The sequence below is a fragment of the Oenanthe melanoleuca genome, chromosome 2 (assembly GCF_029582105.1).
Source record: "Oenanthe melanoleuca isolate GR-GAL-2019-014 chromosome 2, OMel1.0, whole genome shotgun sequence".
Lineage (NCBI taxonomy): Eukaryota > Metazoa > Chordata > Aves > Passeriformes > Muscicapidae > Oenanthe > Oenanthe melanoleuca.
In genome coordinates, this window is record NC_079335.1 from 138,714,011 (window position 1) to 138,731,883 (window position 17,873).

Here is a 17,873-nt window from a genome sequence, read left to right on the forward strand (position 1 = left end):
GAATGGCGATTTATGATAAGAACCGAGTTTAAGCTCACCTGACTTTTGGTGAGCTTTGCTTAGTACATCTTTAGAGCTTACAAAATGAGTTCAACATAGCTTTAGAATGCAATAGTTTTACATATGTTGTAATAATATTTTAATTGTTAATGAGCTATTGTTTATAATCTAAAGTCAGTCTACCTGAAAAAATGCAAATTAACACGAATAGCATTAATCCTGGTAAATAACGTATGGCACTTCCTGGAGTATGTGACACACTTCCTTCCACTTCAAAATGGTGAAAGTGATGCTACAACGAAAATTGTGGAGATGTTTTATTTTGCTTTTGCATGTTTTTTATAATTGGTGACTTGGGAAATGATGGACATGATTATGGAAAGTTTGGTGATAATTCCAAATTAATTTGCTGTTTGCTCCTGGAAATTGAAATATTTTCGTGATAAATTGTCTCAAAAATTCATTTTATTGATTTTTTGGTGGAGTCAATGGTCTGGGGAAGGAGTCACTATTGTTTCTGTTCTGAGTAATTCTTTAATGGTGAACTTCAAAAGCGTGAGTCTGGATACCAATTTGAATAGAAGATTGTTATTGGCAAGAGATAACACTTGATTTTTATCTTTCCCACTTTGGTGTCAAAAAAAATAGCTGGTTCCCGTCATTTTGTTCCATTAAGACAATATAGATTTATAAACTAGTGGAAGAAACCTTAAGGCAAGAATGGGTGCAGGTTGCACGAGCCATGTCTGGAATGTATAGCTTGAGGTATTGATTTGCATTTGTATGTACCACCATGTGAATGGAAGAGTAACCAATAGTCAAGCACCTATTGTTAATAGTTTCCTATCTGAAATGGCATTGCCAGCTTGCACACACCACAGAGGAGCTGTAGTTCTCCATAGGGTACCTCTGTTCTCCTAAAAGAGCAATAGTAAAATAAGAAAGAAAAATTTTTGCTCAGGCTGTGTCTGGTATGTGTGAGACTGGTGTTGATGAGCACAGGAAATCAATAGTAATTTGTTTAGCAACAGTTTGAAAGAAAAATTTGCTCACATTTTATAATTTTCAAATAAAAAACCCCACATTTTTTCATTAAAACATTTTAATGAAGTGGTATCTATTGTTACTGTCTGGTTTGTGAGAAGCTGGGGATTACAATGGAGAGGGAGCTTGTTTCACTAGCTTGACCATATGCCAGAAGTGTTCAAAATGGGACCTCTTGCCAAGTCTGCCACTTCTTCCCTCAGTAAATATGGGAATGTTATCATTTGAAGTGCTCCAGTCTCACTCTCCTCATTTAAAAACTGAGATATTTTAGCCGACTCCTTTTGTAGAGCAGTTTGAGATATGATAGTGAAGAGTATAGGTGTTATTTTAAGGACTGTTTTTGAAGCAGGGGCAAGAGGTTGGCTCAGGACACTGGCAGAGAAGTTTGGAGAATTTTGCCTCCTTATTGCTTACTGGAACCATTCCCAAGAAGAGGTGTTTCAGCAAGGCATAGCAATTAGAGATGTTTTTATGCAGTCATTGATTTCAGACCAGCAGACTTTGGTGCTAATTTAGCAACCATTTGCCAGAGCAGCTGGGATTGAAATGAGTGTGTTGTTCCCATGGCAAACAGTGTCCTTAGGTAAAGGCTGAGCACAGGGATGGAAGAGCACAAACAGGCTCACGTTTCCATGTCCAGCTGGACACTACAGTCAAAGCTCCTCTTCTTTTTGTCATTCCCACCCCCCTAAGCCCTCAACCTTTACCAGCATAGAAGTCCAAAATTGCATTGAGCTTCAGCAGCATGATGAGTCTCACAATAACAGGTAGATCTATTGAAAGGGCAGAGAATATGGTATTATTTAAAAAAAATCTTTGCATTGTAGAAGCCAACCCTCCTTTTAGTTTCTGGAGTAGCTTATATTGAACACAAGCATATATGCATGTATTAAATTCAATATTTAGCTCCAGAGTCAGGACTGTATCTCTGCTTTGGTGCCAAACTTCTCCCAGAATGTAAGAAGACTAAAAGTATATGTTTTGTTCTACATGACTAGTCATGCATCATTTTTGTTGGAAAATTTTGACATATAAATGTTTTTTAATCTTTATATTAAAAACATAGCTTACCTGGGGAAGCTTGAGATTCAGTGACATGTCACTTCATTGATTCAGGAAAGACAGACAATTGTCTCCAAATTATTTTTTGATACTTAAGTGGAAAGCCAGACAAAGAGTCTTTATGGTACTGTTTTCTAGTGGATCTGTTATAGATCTGTTTTGTTTTGGTTTTGCTCCTCAGTACTGCTCAGAAATTAGCTAAAACATTTATATTGCAGAAATGATATAGCAGCAGTTTCAAGTCTTTTGTGCCTTACATGCTCGATTAGAAAAATCCCATTAATGATAGAAAATGCTAATCAGTTTTGCCAGCCACTACAAGCCCACACATTCTATATAATCCATTGTTTATTAACCTAATGAAGGTCATTGCAGCTTTTGAAAGCTTGTGTGCAGCTCATCAAAATGGTTTTAAAACTCTGTGCTGCTGGACTTTGGTGCTGAAACAAGTCAAGGTTGGGTATTTTCTTGCCAGAATGGCTCTGGCCTAAATAGTGTTTTTTTCTGGGTAGAATGATCATTCTGTGCTTTTCATTTGTTCATTCTAATTGTCAGGACAGACAAACAGTGCAGTGGTGGCTAAGCTGATGGTCCTGCCATTAAGCAGTTAGACACTGTCTTTATCCACATCTTATTGATTTTCCTTCTCTTTTCTTGGCAGGTGACATCACACAGAAGGGATATGAAAAGAAGAGATCAAAATTAATTGGGGCCTACCTGCCACAGCCTCCTGGTATGTGTATCTGTGCTTGTGATACATGAAGATGTCAAGTGTACTGATAGTTGCCACTGTAGAAATCTGCATCTCTGAAGGAATATATGTGGCAGAAACAAAGCTATTGTTATGCAGAATAAGCTTATTCCATCCATTTATTGTGTATTTTTATATATATGTCTGCTTTGATGTGTGTGTACATTTTTTACATACGTTGGTGTGGGTTTGGCAGTCATGTCTGGAAAATTAAATCAGCCTAGGCCTGGTAGAGAGGCACTGTTTGTTGGAAGGAATGCAAGAATCCAAAGGAAAATCTGATGTCCTAACTCATTAACATCTCAGCCATGTGAAGTTTTCTGAACAAAAATATGCAAGAGTGGAAGAGAACCTGGGGTCTTTGTAACTTCCTCCATTTCTGGGTTTCCTGTCTAAGTCTTACTTTTGAAGACACTAGAGAGACCATCAGTATCCATAGAGTTCACCTTGTGCTAAGGGATGTGGGCAGCTGACCTTTTACACATACCTTGTTTTAGTATTAAGGGATGGTCTTCATGCACTTGCCCAAAAGATGTAAAAGTACTTCAAACTAAATTTAATAATGTATTGCTTCACTGAATTTATTTCATATATATGTATAAGAATTTTCCAGAGTTCTTTTACTCTTGTGAGGCACTGGATCATGAAGTTCAATGTGTAGTTTTTGGAATTGGTGTAAACCTCTTCTGTCTTGGTCTCAGAGGAGTGTGCCTGTGCATTCCTGGTCTCACTAAACTTACAGAGGCTCCACTTAGGCTTGGCTGCTCTCTGAGCCTTGTTTTTGTTGCAGGCCTTGGCACTAGTTTCTCCTTCTTTTACAAAATCCTTCTTTTTTAGTGGAATTGATGGGGGTTTATTTAAACTGCTGATGTGTAGAGGCAGTGCCTTGTTCTCTCTTGGTCAGGTTTGTATCTCTATTACCTAGCTCCATAACAGAATGCTGATTTTGTGCCTTTGGATTTCACTTGGTCTGCTCCACTGGTGGGAACTCTACAATAGAGATCAGTGTTACAGACACCTCTGTTTTCTGAAGTGATACAGCCTGGTTTGAGGGTGTCTGTGACATTCCTGAACCATTGGGAGCCATTAGAGAATGAAGCAAATGAAATCAACAGAATTACAATACCAGAGGTGCAGTATATTAAATTTCTGGGATTTATTGGTCCAACCCGACTATCAGACATACATTAATCTTCACAGCTGGTGCTCATGAGACCTGCTTAGTATTGCTGGGTTATGGAGAGCTTCACAGCAATCCTCAATGCAGTGGCTCTGTTGGTTCCAGAAGCTGTTTATTTTTTGTAGATGTTACTCTCCTTACTTCACACAAACAAATAAAGCTGTTTCTCTAGAAAGCTCATAGTCTTCTGGTCAAACTACATATGCACATAATGATGAAAGAGAACATGGAGAACCCTCACAGATTGACCTTTGAAGGTCTCTGTTGTGGTACTTAAGTTTTGCAATGTAAGGAGAAGCAGATGGATCTCTGTAAGCCAGTCCTGTGGTGAGGTCCATTCAATAATTTGAAGAGGTCATGATTGAGAATGTAGCTGACTTAGGGCTGTTTTAAAGATGGCACAAAATGGAATGAACATTTTCTTCTCACCCAGTTGCTGGAAAAATCCCTCACAAGGAATGTGGAATATGGATAAGTGAAGGTAATAGGATCAAGAAAAAGAAGTATTGAAATATTGTCCACTGTTTTCTTCTAAATATATTAAGCTCAAACATTTAGCTGACGGTTAAATGGCTTTTTTTATTATAGTGGAAGACACTGCTTCTGCTGTATTAAAGTATTTTCCTCCATAAATGGTTACTATTTGTGCTTGGATCTTTTGCTGTCTTTGTACTTTTTGTTTGTTTTGTTGTGTTACCTTTTGGACAAAACTTGAAAAGGTTTGATTTGATATAATCCTTCTAAGACCTTATTAATCTGAATGGCTTTAAGTCCCTGCTCACCAGGAAGGGGGAGATGAATCCTTTCCAAGAAGAAGTAGGATGACAAAACAGATGCTCAACAATCACATACATGACCTATTAGGCTTTTATAAAAAAAAAAAAAAATTTGTAACCTGTTTTGATGGGAATGCAAGAATTTGTAAGTTTTGATGGACTTGGATCTGGGTATTATAAGGAAATAGAGGTTTTATAGATATTTTAAACCAGTATGGAAACAGACATGACTTCTGCTGGGATATGAGGCGTTAGGAAAGGGTAGGAGTTTGCATTCTGTGACTGCATTCAACAAACTGAAGGAAATCCAAAGGCATTTGAACAGCCAGTCCTCCCGCTGCAGCTTGCTAGCATTCCCAACGCCCATGTTGGCAGAGTGGAACATCGGCCCGCCTGGCTCCGTGGCTGTCCTGTGGTGTCTGTGCGTGCGTGTGCGTGTGTGCTCTACTGCATGGGGGCAGCAGCTCCACTCGTTGCTGTAACAAATGTAAAAAAACTAAACGTGAATTAATTAGTTTTTTTCAACTTGTTACAGCAGCGAATGGAGCTGCCGCGGTACGGTGTAGACTGCAACACAGTGAAGGAGCTGCCAGAAGAATGCTCCGCACTGCCAACATTGGTGTCTGTGACATCCGGGAAGCGGCCGCTAGAGAGAGAGCAGCCAGCACGGCAGGAAACCGGCCTCTCTTTTATTTTCGTTTTGGTGAGCACCGTGAATGTATCTTTTCCAGTCCTATCTGTATATAACTGTGCCTCAGCTGGAGCCTCTGGTAGATGCCTACATCAGTAGGATGGAGATGGGGCTGCCAGCTGCAAGGCAGGACAGCCAAAGGATGAAATCTGGAAGGCCGTTGCTGACTTTGTCTGCCTAAGAGTGAAGTGATGGGAAGGGAGAAGGAAAACTCTTCTTAGTAACATTTGAACATATTAACACTTCTTTAGCTTCCATGCTATGGATACTTTGGAGGAGGTTGCATACAATAAGCTGGTGAAACACAGGAATGTGTGTGTTTCTAATTCCCTTTTTGGCACTGCATTTTACAGAGCTCTAAACAGGCCCAAGCTCACCGGATTTCAGAAGAAGCTGTAAAAGTCTAAGCACCCTTAGTTCTATGCTATTTTCAAGTAGTCATCTCTGCCTGAGCTCTGCTCACATCCAAGCCAGTCAGAAGCAGATTGACTTCCAGGAACAGGCATCAGGCTGGTAGAGCAGGCTGAAGGAAGAACAATTCTGTAGGGTTACATCTCTGCAAGGCAAGGCATGACTCCAGCCACACCTGAAGAACTGTGGCCTTCCCACATACCCATCCCTCTGGCAGGATCTGTGGCTGGTGGCAAGCATTCTGCTTTATCCCTGCATTTGTAGCAAGGCTGCAGAGGATCTACAGCCCCTCAAGACACCAGATTTTCTCTTGCCAACCATGTGAGCACATGGAGGACATCACACTCTAGCCTGTGTGCTTGTCCACACTCACACAGGCTGTCCAGACATTGTAAGAGATGGCTGGAGGGAAGATAAGATTTGTAGTTCTGTCAGAACAAGACATACTTGTAAAAAGATTATCTATTTCAGAAACCCTTCTCCACTAATTTTCAAACCAATTTGCTGTAATTCTATGGAGAAGACCTATATTGGATTCTGATAGTGTTTGTATTTCTTCTCTTGCACAGGGCTGCTCTAGATCAGGTTCCCTCAGTCCGACATGGTTAACTTCTCTGCCTGAGATTTTTGCAAAATGGGAATGATTTAATATAAATTGCAATTTCAGGTTTAACAATATTAGATATTAAACCATGTGATCAATGTAAGCACTAAAGGGCTGTAGACATATATGAACAGACATACTTATCCTTTTGTCATGCTTATTGGGATGCTGTGGTTTTAGAAAGGGAGAGCTGTTACTTTTCAAGAGTGGGATTAATGAAAGGTAAAGGCAGGCAGCCATGTGGTTGATATCCTCCAGTTGATGTAGGAGCAGGCTCTAAGGCTCCCTGTTTCTGACAGGACAATCCCAGAGAGTGCATTGTCACATGCTGTACAGCAAACATAGAGTGACATGCAGGGGACGTGCCAGATCCACTGCACATCTGCAGTGCATGCACAGCAGGTCTGACACAGCCAGATGCTGCACAGACTGCACATATGCAAAGGGCATTTGTACTGTTCCAGGCAGGCTGTCGAACATCCAGGAATCCGGAACGGATGTGCTGCATTTGGCAGTGTTAATGGGAGAAGGGTTGGGGGAGCCCCCTCTTACTTTCCCATTAAATCCCCGCCTGCTTTAAGTCAGGGAGAAAAAGGTACAGCTTTGTTTCCTCAAGATGCTTTCTCAGGATGTGAGTTTGTAGCTGGAGATGTTCTGTGTGCAGAGCAGTTTTTCTTTTCTTAGCGTGCCCGGGTGTCAGACGTCTAAAAATAATAGTGAATCCAGACCTTTATATCTGTGTATATATCCCAGTCCCTCTTGTGTGGTGACCTTTCTCTTACTGCCTCTGTAGAGGAGCCATGACAGCCAAGAGCTGAAGTAATCACTTATACAGGGATTTATTTCAGAATAACTTCCTGAATTTTATCTTGATTTGATCATTCAGTTCTGGGTAAGATAATGTGGACAACTGAATGCACACTATAAAGAGAAACCCTCCCTAGAAGAAAAGAAACCTAAATTACCTGTATTCCCCATAAGCTGTGTTTTTACCCAATTTGCTTCCAGTGTTTTGCCAGGAAATTTGATTATTCATTCACAGAACAATGTTGTTATCAATTAAGCATTGCTTCTAACAGCTTAGACATGGGTGGTTCATTCTCTCTTAATCAAGTGCTGTATCTCCACTAGATTGCTTTCTGTAATTTCCCATCATTGGTACCACCAGTGTAGCTCTATTTGTAGTGTAACCATGTGGACCAGTCATCAGTGCTTTATTTATTATGGTTAATAAAGCTGTGAGATGTGGTGCTTAAAAGGCACCTGCTGCTCCTTTCACATGCCTAGAGACAGATCCCTGCACCTCCTGCTGCTGGAGCCCCAACAGCACCAGCTTGGGAACATTTCAAGCTATGCAGTGCAGAGAGGATAATTTGTGCAGAAGATCCCTTTGCCTTACAAAAAAGCAATTTTCTGTAGAATTAATAGATATGCTCTCTGTGCATATATTTGCATATTTTCTATATGTATGTGTGCATGCCTTTGCTTTCAGCTATTCCTGCTGCTAAGTCTTAAGGCACTCCAAATAAACTTGGTGATTACAATTTCATTTTTTCTTCCACAGACATTATTTGTATTGCAACATTATTTGGATTGCAAAGATTGCAAGGAAATATTTAAGCAAAATTTTATTCTGAAAAAATACTCTCATGGTATTAATTTTATTAGTACTTACAAGTATTCCTATCACATCTGCCTTCCTAATTCTTAAAGATCTTACCAGGGGATAACCATGATGGGGCATTTCAGAGAGTGTATGTGTGTTGAGAACATGGACCTGACTGAAAGGCACATGCATTGTGCAGCATGTGGGCACATCCCTGAAACAGTGCAACAGATGTTTGACAGATGAGAAACTATAGCACACAGACAAATGTCTAGTATGTCTTGGTCTTAAAAAAGACTTTGGTTTTGAATTGGTGGATACTCACAGAGCTTAGTTTGGATAAAAAGGAAGGTACTGAAAGCCTCTGAGAAGTACCCCTTGAGGCCATCACTTAAATATTATGGTTACTGTTTTTGGTTTTGCCACCATGACTGAGAGTCCAGTTACCATTTTATAATTCTTTTGTTTTTGATGACATCTCTGTTTTCTATCCTGTACCAAGACCTCATAATATTAAACCTTGTTAAAACACAGAGAAAAAAATACCTTCCTTCACTTTTCACTAATGAATATATAATTAAATCAGTTAGTAATGCAGGTAGTGGTTTCAGCACTTGGTGTGATGTTTTTTTGGGGTAAGGTATTTTTAGTACACATCAGAGTTGATGTGTTTTTCAAAGAATTTGAATATTTCTGCAGAAATATCTGTTGATGTTCCTGAAGACCATCTGTAGAACATAAGAGCATAGGAGGAAACATGAAATTGTTGGTCTAAAATCTGACAAATGGATGAGGAAAGATGTCTCAGCAAGACATGAATGATAGAGGGTAGAAAGGAAAGTCACCATTGAGGGCCCTAAAGCAGAGAAGTGAAGCCTGTGGAGGTGCTTGAAGAGCTGGGTGCCACTGAGAATGAGAAACTGCTGGAATTCACAGTGCTGCCTGAATTTGTCTGCAGTGTATTTGACCAGCCTATTGGTGAATATGTTTGCTTTGTGAATAGGTATTCTCCAGATATTCTCCAGAAAGAATCTTCAAATGGGACACTGAAACTGTCTAAAGGAAAATATAAATCAAACATCACATACTGTCTGGAGCTGTAATGTGATGTCCACTATCCCTGGGATAAAGGAGAGAAAAAAAGAAGTTTGTAATATCCATCCTAAGCTTGAATTGAAAGCTAAACCTTTCAGGGAAATGCTGGAAGGCAAAACTGAGATTGTACTAAAGAAGGAAAATTTGAAGTATGTGCATTGACCAAGAGCAAGCTCACTTGTGAGGGAAAACTTTTAATTAAACAAACCCAATCAGAAATTACATTTTTCCAGATTTATCTAGCAGAACGTGCCTCCACTTTCCTGGATGTCTTTGGTTAGAAGTATTGCATTTTAAGTCTCTCTTGGCTTATCCAGTGAATTACTTAGTTGCACATTTGATTGAAAGAATGAAATGCCACGCTAAGTAACCAAGTTCCATGGGGATGGTGTGACATTTAGCATGTTTACAAAATACACTGTTGTTCATACCTGGCTTTACTTTTAAAGCTGAGCCATCAGCCATTGAAGAGAAGCTCAGGAAATACTGTGAAGGGAAGGTAAATACTGTTTCTTAAAATTGCACTGCAAGCATTGTGTGCCTTCATTCCCAGTGGCTGTGGAGTTGTTTGGTTTATCCTACAGCTCTCTCTCCTGGGGGCACACATTGTAAGTTAGTTTTAGAACAATAAATGTAGCCTCTGCCTAAGAATGCCTTCTAGTTCTTGTCACTTACACATTTCAGCTTTTAAATAATTTTAGATTCAAAAATTAGGCACAGACATAGAATAAGAGATACATCAAAGCAGCTTGTCAGCTGTCATCAAGGAAACAATTGTCCTCTGTTGGAGAGGGCAGTGCAGCTATTGCCATGTTATCAGCACATAGTGTTGCAATTTAGATACAAAAAGAAGTAATAAAGAATACAGGAACAAGGAGGTGAAGGGAGAAAAAAATTAAAAGGAGGTGAAACCTGCTTCCAGCAGGTTTTCATCTTCCATGCACTTTAAAATAAACCTATCCAGCTTGCAGTGGTATTACTTAAATAGCTTTACTGAGGCTCTTGCATTTTTAGCTAACTGCAGTCAAGACAGGATCCAGCTTGCAGATTAGGATTTGAGGATTGATCTATCTGCATTAAGTTGTCTGCCTATGAACCTTATATTTATGCTTCCATTCTTATGTGAAGAGTTAATTCAGTTGATGAAACCCAAAGAGTTTTTCAGTTTATTCCAAAGCAGATACCTCCACTGACCACTTGCACAGCTCTCAAGGCTTCACTGGGCTTAAGGAGTTGCCTGAAGATGGGTGTCTGGTACTGTTCAGGATTTCCTGTGGTACTGGAGACATCTGCACAGAGTGAGCACACATAAAACAGGACTTCAAGAGGACAATGCCATCTGGTCAGGTCGGGTATCACAGTCCACAACAGTTGCAAAGAAATTTGGCACCTTTTTTTAGAATCCTGAGTTCTGGTCTAGGTCTCTGTTTTGCATAATGGGAGCTTAGCTTAAGCACCTTCTTGTAGACACCTAAATATTGGTGTCTTAGGAGCTTTAGCCTGTATTAGGAACATGTCTGTTTGCTCCAGTGCACCTGCTGATGCCTGTGTGTATTGTGATGACCACAAAGCATGGATTTCTAAGCCTCTCATATAAAATAACTGTGTTCCAGATATATATATTTTCCTGACATTCTTCATGGCTTGCAAAGAGTCAATCACTTGTGCTAATCATGCTTACTTGGTAAAGTCTTGCTTCAGCTGCAAGACTGAGGTAGACCATGGTGCTATTAAGAATTATGCAGCTTTGACAGTGACTGTGAATGTATCTGTGCACAGGGCACTGGCATGACACTGTCCTTTCTCTTAGGAGAGCCAGTCATTGCTTTGCCACCTCCTTAAATTTAGGAATCGATCCAAGGATGGATTCTCAAGCCATTACGCCGCCGATTCACAAACGTGTCTGGGCGAAGCTGCACTTGAACAAGCATTAGCACTTAACTCACAGACCCTTGTGCTGGCTGTGAAAGCTATCAATTTTTTGGGTTTAGTTATGTTCAGAAGTAGAAGTGAAAAAAAAAAAATGTATTCTTGTTACTGCACTATACTGCTAGAGCCTTCATGGAGGTGAACAATTTGGCTGTTAACACTTCTTTGTTATTTGTGGTAACACTTCACTGGTTTCATGGTACTCATTATTCTGCATGGCTTTTACTCCCACCCATGGCTCAGGAATGGCAGTGTGTAGGTTCCTGCTATTGTGTCCTTTGTCTCACACCATTGCTGGTGCTGTGGGAGCCAGAGGGTGCACAGGAAGCCAAGATGTAAGTCCAGGCAATCCACCTAATTCCTGCTCCAGCCCCTTCAGTAGAGAGCTGCCATCCAGTTCCTTGCTGTCTCTCCAAAGTGGGGCAGTGCTTTCTGTTTTTTCACCCTAGAGAAACATAATACAAAGAGGTGTATCCACAACTGGTTGATCCAGAGCTTCTCCTTGTTTTTTACCACACAATTAACTTCCTTATCTTAATTGGTGTTATCAGTGAGCCAAGTTCACATGTCCTGCTTCACTCTGAGGTAGATTTATTCACTTTTTATATAGGTAAGGGGGAAGTAAAGCCATCAAATGATCCTCCAGATCTCATAAGATATTTTGATATTCTGATTTAGTTTTCTTTAGCCTGAAATGACTACTGGTTCAGGATGATGAGCTGGGGCTCCCTCTTCCTGACTGTATGAAGAAATTTCATGTTGCCCATTGGGTCAGAACTGACTTACTTAAAAGAGCAAACACATGTAGAAGGAAACTTGCTAAAGTGTCTCAGTTTTAAGATTAGATGAGACACTTAATGTATCTCTGGTAAAAACACAATCTCCATAGTGAACTGGAGGAGGGCAGAGCCCTTGGCAGTGTCAGGGAGTGCTGTGGGCAGCAGCACTGCCTGGCCAGTTGGGTGTCCTGCTGTCTTCTGCCATGGCAGGGTCAGTGTTTGATGTTACTGTGTGTGAACTGTTCATTTTACACCTGGAAAAAGATGTTTGTGCACTGCCCACAGCTGCAGAAAAGGACTGAGATACTTGGGCTGTCCCACAGTCACTAAGCCAGGAGAAGGAAGCCACAGGCTTGAATGTATTTTGCCCAATGGCTTTCAGGTCTACCTGGAAGATCCCCTCCTGCAGCAGTTGTGCACCTCTGAAACTGATGCTTTTCCTCACAATTTAATTTCCCCTAGATGTTTCTAAAGCCTATTGCATGAGGTTTTGTTGTTTGGAAGATGCAGTTAATCCCCTTTTCCTGTATCATCATGGTGTTGTACTGCAGTGGCAACATCTCAATTATCTTTGTTTATTTTTCTCTACATGCTGTTGCCCTACACAAGTCACTTGCCATGGGAAATGTGGCACTGCTTTCTTAGCAAAACCTCTGTCACACAGCATCAATGTTAGGTTTAGAATTTTGGGGTGTTTTTTTTAGGATTTTTGTGAATATATGTAATTTCCAGAAATTATTTCATTCCTGATGATGTAGATAAGGACTGAGATGAGTAATAGTGCTTAGCATCTCATACAGACTGAAACATAATTTTTGGAAAAATTTCAGTCAAAATTAGTTTTATTATTAACTGTGTATTGCTTATATTCAGGGTGACCAAACAAAGAAGGAAAAATTCTGAATAGAAAATGGAGGAGAAAGCATTTATGTTGCTTTCTAAAAGTGAGGAGAAAGTACTCCTTTTTATTATTTCAGTGATTTAGAAGTCAGGTTAACCTGACTGAAAGAATATTAAGGGAAGTGAGAGCAAGTGAAATTATGCAGTAGTATAGTGTGGAGGCAGAGGAGTTAAATGAAGACATTTGATTTGATTTAAGAGAGTGAATTATTAATCACAATCTGAGTAGAGGAAAATTTATGGATTCATTCTGTCTTTTAGGCGCCTATGAGATTTTACTCCAAGCATGTTTTTTAGCCAACCACCCATTCCTCCACAAAATCAAAGCAGACTTGACATCTCTGATAATCCAGAGATTTAAGAGAGAGGCTGGATTTTGAGTGCAGTTTATTTTCACAAAGAAATAAGCATACAATGCCAACTTTTTTCAAAAGATGCTTTTTGAAGAGTCCATTGAAACCCAACTGAGACTGATTGAAGTAATCACAGGATTTTTGGTTGGTCTGTAGTCTACATAAATATTCTCATTTCCACAAATGTAAACTCTGATCCTCTCCAATAAGCTGCCATTGAACCACAGAGAAATAGTAGTGGAGAGTTTTTACATTATGTTTTAATTGAAAAATATGAGCATATTTCTAAGTATTGTTTTGTTGAATCCAATTGCAAGTTATTAGTCCTACATTTGAGCCTAAGTGCAAGAGGCCAATTTTATTTCTGTTCTTACAGTTACACATAGTGTGTAATTACTTCTTAAAGGCAAAAAATCATAGAAAAGAATCAATTTGGTTTTGTCAGGTACTCCTGTTCTTTACCCCTGTGCATCACACACACAAGGCTCAGTGCTTTGTTAGCTGCAATCTGAATGCATCAGCTGGGCTTGTCTGCTTAGGTTCTGCTCTGGAAGAGAGCAGGGCACCACATCCTGCCACTATTACAGATGAAGGTTTGCTTTCTTTTCCTATTGTCTGTTTGAACTTTCCTGCTTAAGTCACTGCCTTCACTCTTCTCTGGAAGCTGTCAAAGGACATCAGTTTCTAGAAGTGTTTATATATCATGCTGTTGTTATATTATTATTCTAGTTTAAGAAGTGTTCAAGAAAATACTATTTTAAAAAAAGCAAATTCACTGTGGAAAAGGGATTAGTAAAAGATTTGAATCTTAAAATACTGGCTGTTTAGGGTCAGCATACTCAAATGCTGTACGTTTACAAGGCTATTTTTGTTGTTTTACTGGAACAGCTTACTATTTTCAGCCTGGTTTGCTGCAGTTATTGTTTACTTTCTGAGCATTGGTAGCTAAATATGACTGTAGATATTACTATAGTTCCCTTCCCACAGGAACTAGTTTTCACAGGTTAGTATTTTGTTGTCATCAGCTGACACCATCCAACGAGATGAGGTTTTAGATGATGCACACTAAGTTTTCCTAGGAACCAATTGGGAAGGTTTCAATATCCATTGCAATGGTGTCTGCCTTTATTAGCTCATTAAAATATTTCCTAAATACTACTTTATGAAAAGTTTGTGGAAATAAAAAATGCCAAGCTTACTGTATGTTTGCTCTTTATATGTTGTCCATAACCCTGGAAAAAAAGTTTTTTTAGACAGAACCAGGAAAACAACCACATTAGAAAAGCTGACCAGAGGCAAGTAGTGTAAAACCAATTGACACGACATGCTTCAGGCACTGAATGTTAATTTTCTACTCCTAGTGTACGCTGAACTCCTCCTCACTATACATCTTCCAAAATTCAATCAGAATGAGCTGTTTGTGTTTTTCATTAATGCAGGGGTGGACCAGGCGTTGCCACAAGAACGTCGAACTCCTGTCACTCCGTCCTCTTCGTCTCGGTATCACCGTCGCAGGTCCTCAGGGTCACGGGATGAGCGCTACAGATCGGGTGAGTGGAACTGGAAGGAAAACTTGAAATGTCTTGTTCTGTTCCTTGCTTTTTTGAAAAGAAGTTTGTTGTAAACTCATGTAGCTATACACAGGGAACATTCATTGTGTGAATATAGACGCCATCCATGTGTGCAGGCGTGGAGTTACAAAGCCAAGGGACATCTGGAACTGGGCTGCAAAAAGGCCTTCTACAGGCACATTAATAGAAAAATGGAAGAGTAGGGAAAACATGGTCCCACTGATGAATGGGGCAGGAGACAGGGTGACAAAGGGCATGGAAAATGCCAAGATAATTAATGCATCCTTTGCCTTGGTCTGTGCTGATGGTATTTGAGTTCTGAAAATCAGGGCATCTGAGACCAATGGGAGAGTCTGGAGCAATGATAACCTACTCTCTGTGAAGGTGAATCAGGACAGGGAATATTTGAACAAACTGAACAAGTAGAAGTCTGTGGGACATGATGGGGATGCGTCACTGACCATGTGAGCTCACTTTCAACGCCTCAAAAAGTTGTATTAGTCAGGAGAGGTTTCTGCAGACTGACAGAAAGCAAGGCTCATTGCTGTCTTCAGGAACAGCAGGAAATAGGATCTGGGAAACTACAGGCCAGCCAGACTGGCTGGAAGCTTTTTTTAAGTATATGAAGGACAAGGTGGTAATTGGGAGTAGACAGCATGAATTTACAAATTTCTCTTAGTAGGTTGGTCAATTCATGCTTGATCAGCCTAATGACCTTTTACAATGAGATTACTTCCCTGGAGGTTGAAGGAAGAGCAGTGGAAGTTGGATGTCTTTACTTTAGTGAGGCTTTTGACAGTGTCTCTCCTAAGATCCTCCTTGACAAACTGGTGAAACGTGAATTAGATAAATTGGAATTGGATTAGATAGGCTGAAATTGAGTTCAGAGAGTTGTGATCGATCAGTGGCACAAAGTCCAGCTGCACACCAGTCTCTGATGGGTACAGCAGGGAATGAATACTGGCTCCAGTATTCTTAATAGCTTCATTAGTGACTGCAGGTGAGACAGTGCCCTCTTCACACACTGGCAGATGATACCAAATTGGAAGGAGCAGTTGCTATAGCATGCATGTGTAATGACATTCAGAGGGATCTGGGCAGCTCTGAAACTTCTTTACCCTTACCTTTGAAGGTGTAAACTGCATGTACTACACCTTATCACAGTGAAGGGCAGGTGTGCTCAGCTGTTGTTTGGGCTGCTTCGGGGGCTGCTGCAGTATGAGTGTCCTTCTCAGACAGCAGCCTGAGGCCACAGACTGGTTCATCTGGTGCTGCCTCTCTTGCAGCTGCAGAATTAGGGAGCCACAGACAGCAGCACCCACCAACCTTTGTGGCAGAAAAACCCTGGTGAGCTGAGAGTCAGAAGCCAGGGCCTGATGGTTAGGGAGGGTCTCGAGGAGAATAAATTTGACTGTGGAAGTTCTGGATTGTGTTTGAGAGATTCCTCTTGCTGGATGCAGTCAAATTCATTCAAATATGAAAGACTTGATTTAAGCATAAGAAAAAGCTTATTTTTCTCTGAGAAGTCAAGCACTGGCACAGGTTGCCAAGAGAAGTTGTGGTGTCCATTCTTGGAGCTATTTGAAACCTCACACAAGCAGTGTGCTGTAGATGACCCTGCCTAAAGCAGGGAGTTGGACTGGATAGTCTCCAGAGGTTCCTGCTGACCTACTCCAGTCTGTGGTTCTGTGGCACAGCTGAATTTTACTGTACTGATTCTAGTTTGGTAATACTATAAGAAAAATATTTAATTTGCAGTATAGCAAGTTGGGAACATCATTATACCCTAAATAGAAGCACTGATTAAAGGAAGATAAAATTAATTTCAGAGCTGAACAGAAGGGTAATAACTCATTTCCAAGTGAATGGGATTCAACTTTCTTCGTGATACTGCTCCAGATATAACACAAAGTGAAGGAAGTGATTGGTTTAAAACTGGTTTATAATGGCTTCTCACAACAAGAAAGAGATTGGGGTGCTGGAGCATGTCCAGAAAAGGGCAGCGATACTGGCAAAGGGTCTGGACCACAAGTCTTATGAGGAGCAGCTGAGGGAGCTGGAGGTGTTTATCCTGGAGAAAAGGAGGCTCTGGGGAGACCTTATCACTCTGTTACAACTGCCTAAAAGGAAACTGGAGACAGGTGGGGTTCAGCCTCTCTTCACAAGTAACAAGAGATAGGACAAGAGAAAATGGCCTCAAGTTGTGCCAGGGGATTTTTTGGTTGGATATCATGAAAAAAATTCATCAGAAGAGTTGTCAACCATCAGAACAGGCTGCCCAGGGAAGAGGTGGAATAACCACCCCTGAAAGTGTTCAAAAGGCCTGTGGATGTGGCACTTGGGGATGTGGTTGTGTAGTGAACACAGTGGTGCTGGGTTAATGGTTGATGTTGATCATGTTATCTTTTCCAACCTTAACAATTCTGCGACTCCATAAAGGAAAAGCGAGCTTGGAAACTCCTTTACCCTTACCTTTGAAGGTGTAAACTGCATGTACTACACCTTATCACAGTGAAGGGCAGGTGTGCTCAGCTGTTGTTTGGGCTGCTTCAGGGGCTGCTGCAGTATGAGTGTCCTTCTCAGACAGCAGCCTGAGGCCACAGACTGGTTCATCTGGTGCTGCCTCTCTTGCAGCTGCAGAATTAGGGAGCCACAGACAGCAGCACCCACCAACCTTTGTGGCAGAAAAACCCTGGTGAGCTGAGAGTCAGAAGCCAGGGCCTGATGGTTATGGAGGTTCAAGGAGAGTAAATTTGACTGTGGTAGCAATGGATTGTGTTTGAGAGATGCCTCTTATTGGATGCAGCCAGACTCATTGTGCTGACACAACTGGAAAATTGTGGAGAACTTATTAAACCTTTTGTAATGTATCTCTTGTTCATTCCATTAGTCAAAGAGCTTGCCATTCCCATTTAAAGAAAACTTAATGATAAATGTTGCAGAGAAAGTTCACGTGTGTCCAGACCATGCTGATAAATTTTTAAAACTCCCTCCTCCCCTCAGAAACCCTGGGTTTATACTGTAGATGTTGCCAATTTTTTGTTGAATAATGGTTGTGGTATCTGCATAATAATTCCTTGATATATAAGGTCCTAGAAGCTTCTCCAACATTACACTA

At 40.6% G+C, this 17,873-nt stretch overlaps 1 protein-coding gene across 4 annotated transcripts in view; it reads left to right on the forward strand.

Moving 5' to 3' along the window:
• Nucleotides 1-17,873, forward strand: part of DIP2C (disco interacting protein 2 homolog C) — a 306,400-nt gene that overhangs the window by 161,247 nt on the left and 127,280 nt on the right. For 3 of the 4 annotated variants that reach the window (XM_056484528.1, XM_056484530.1, XM_056484531.1), the window contains exons 2-3: nt 2,771-2,842; nt 14,624-14,734. In XM_056484528.1, coding sequence (XP_056340503.1) covers nt 2,771-2,842; nt 14,624-14,734 — 183 coding nt within the window. Of the gene's footprint in view, nt 1-2,770; nt 2,843-5,351; nt 5,520-14,623; nt 14,735-17,873 lie in introns of all 4 variants that reach the window. The other variant, XM_056484527.1, reaches the window with a different exon arrangement.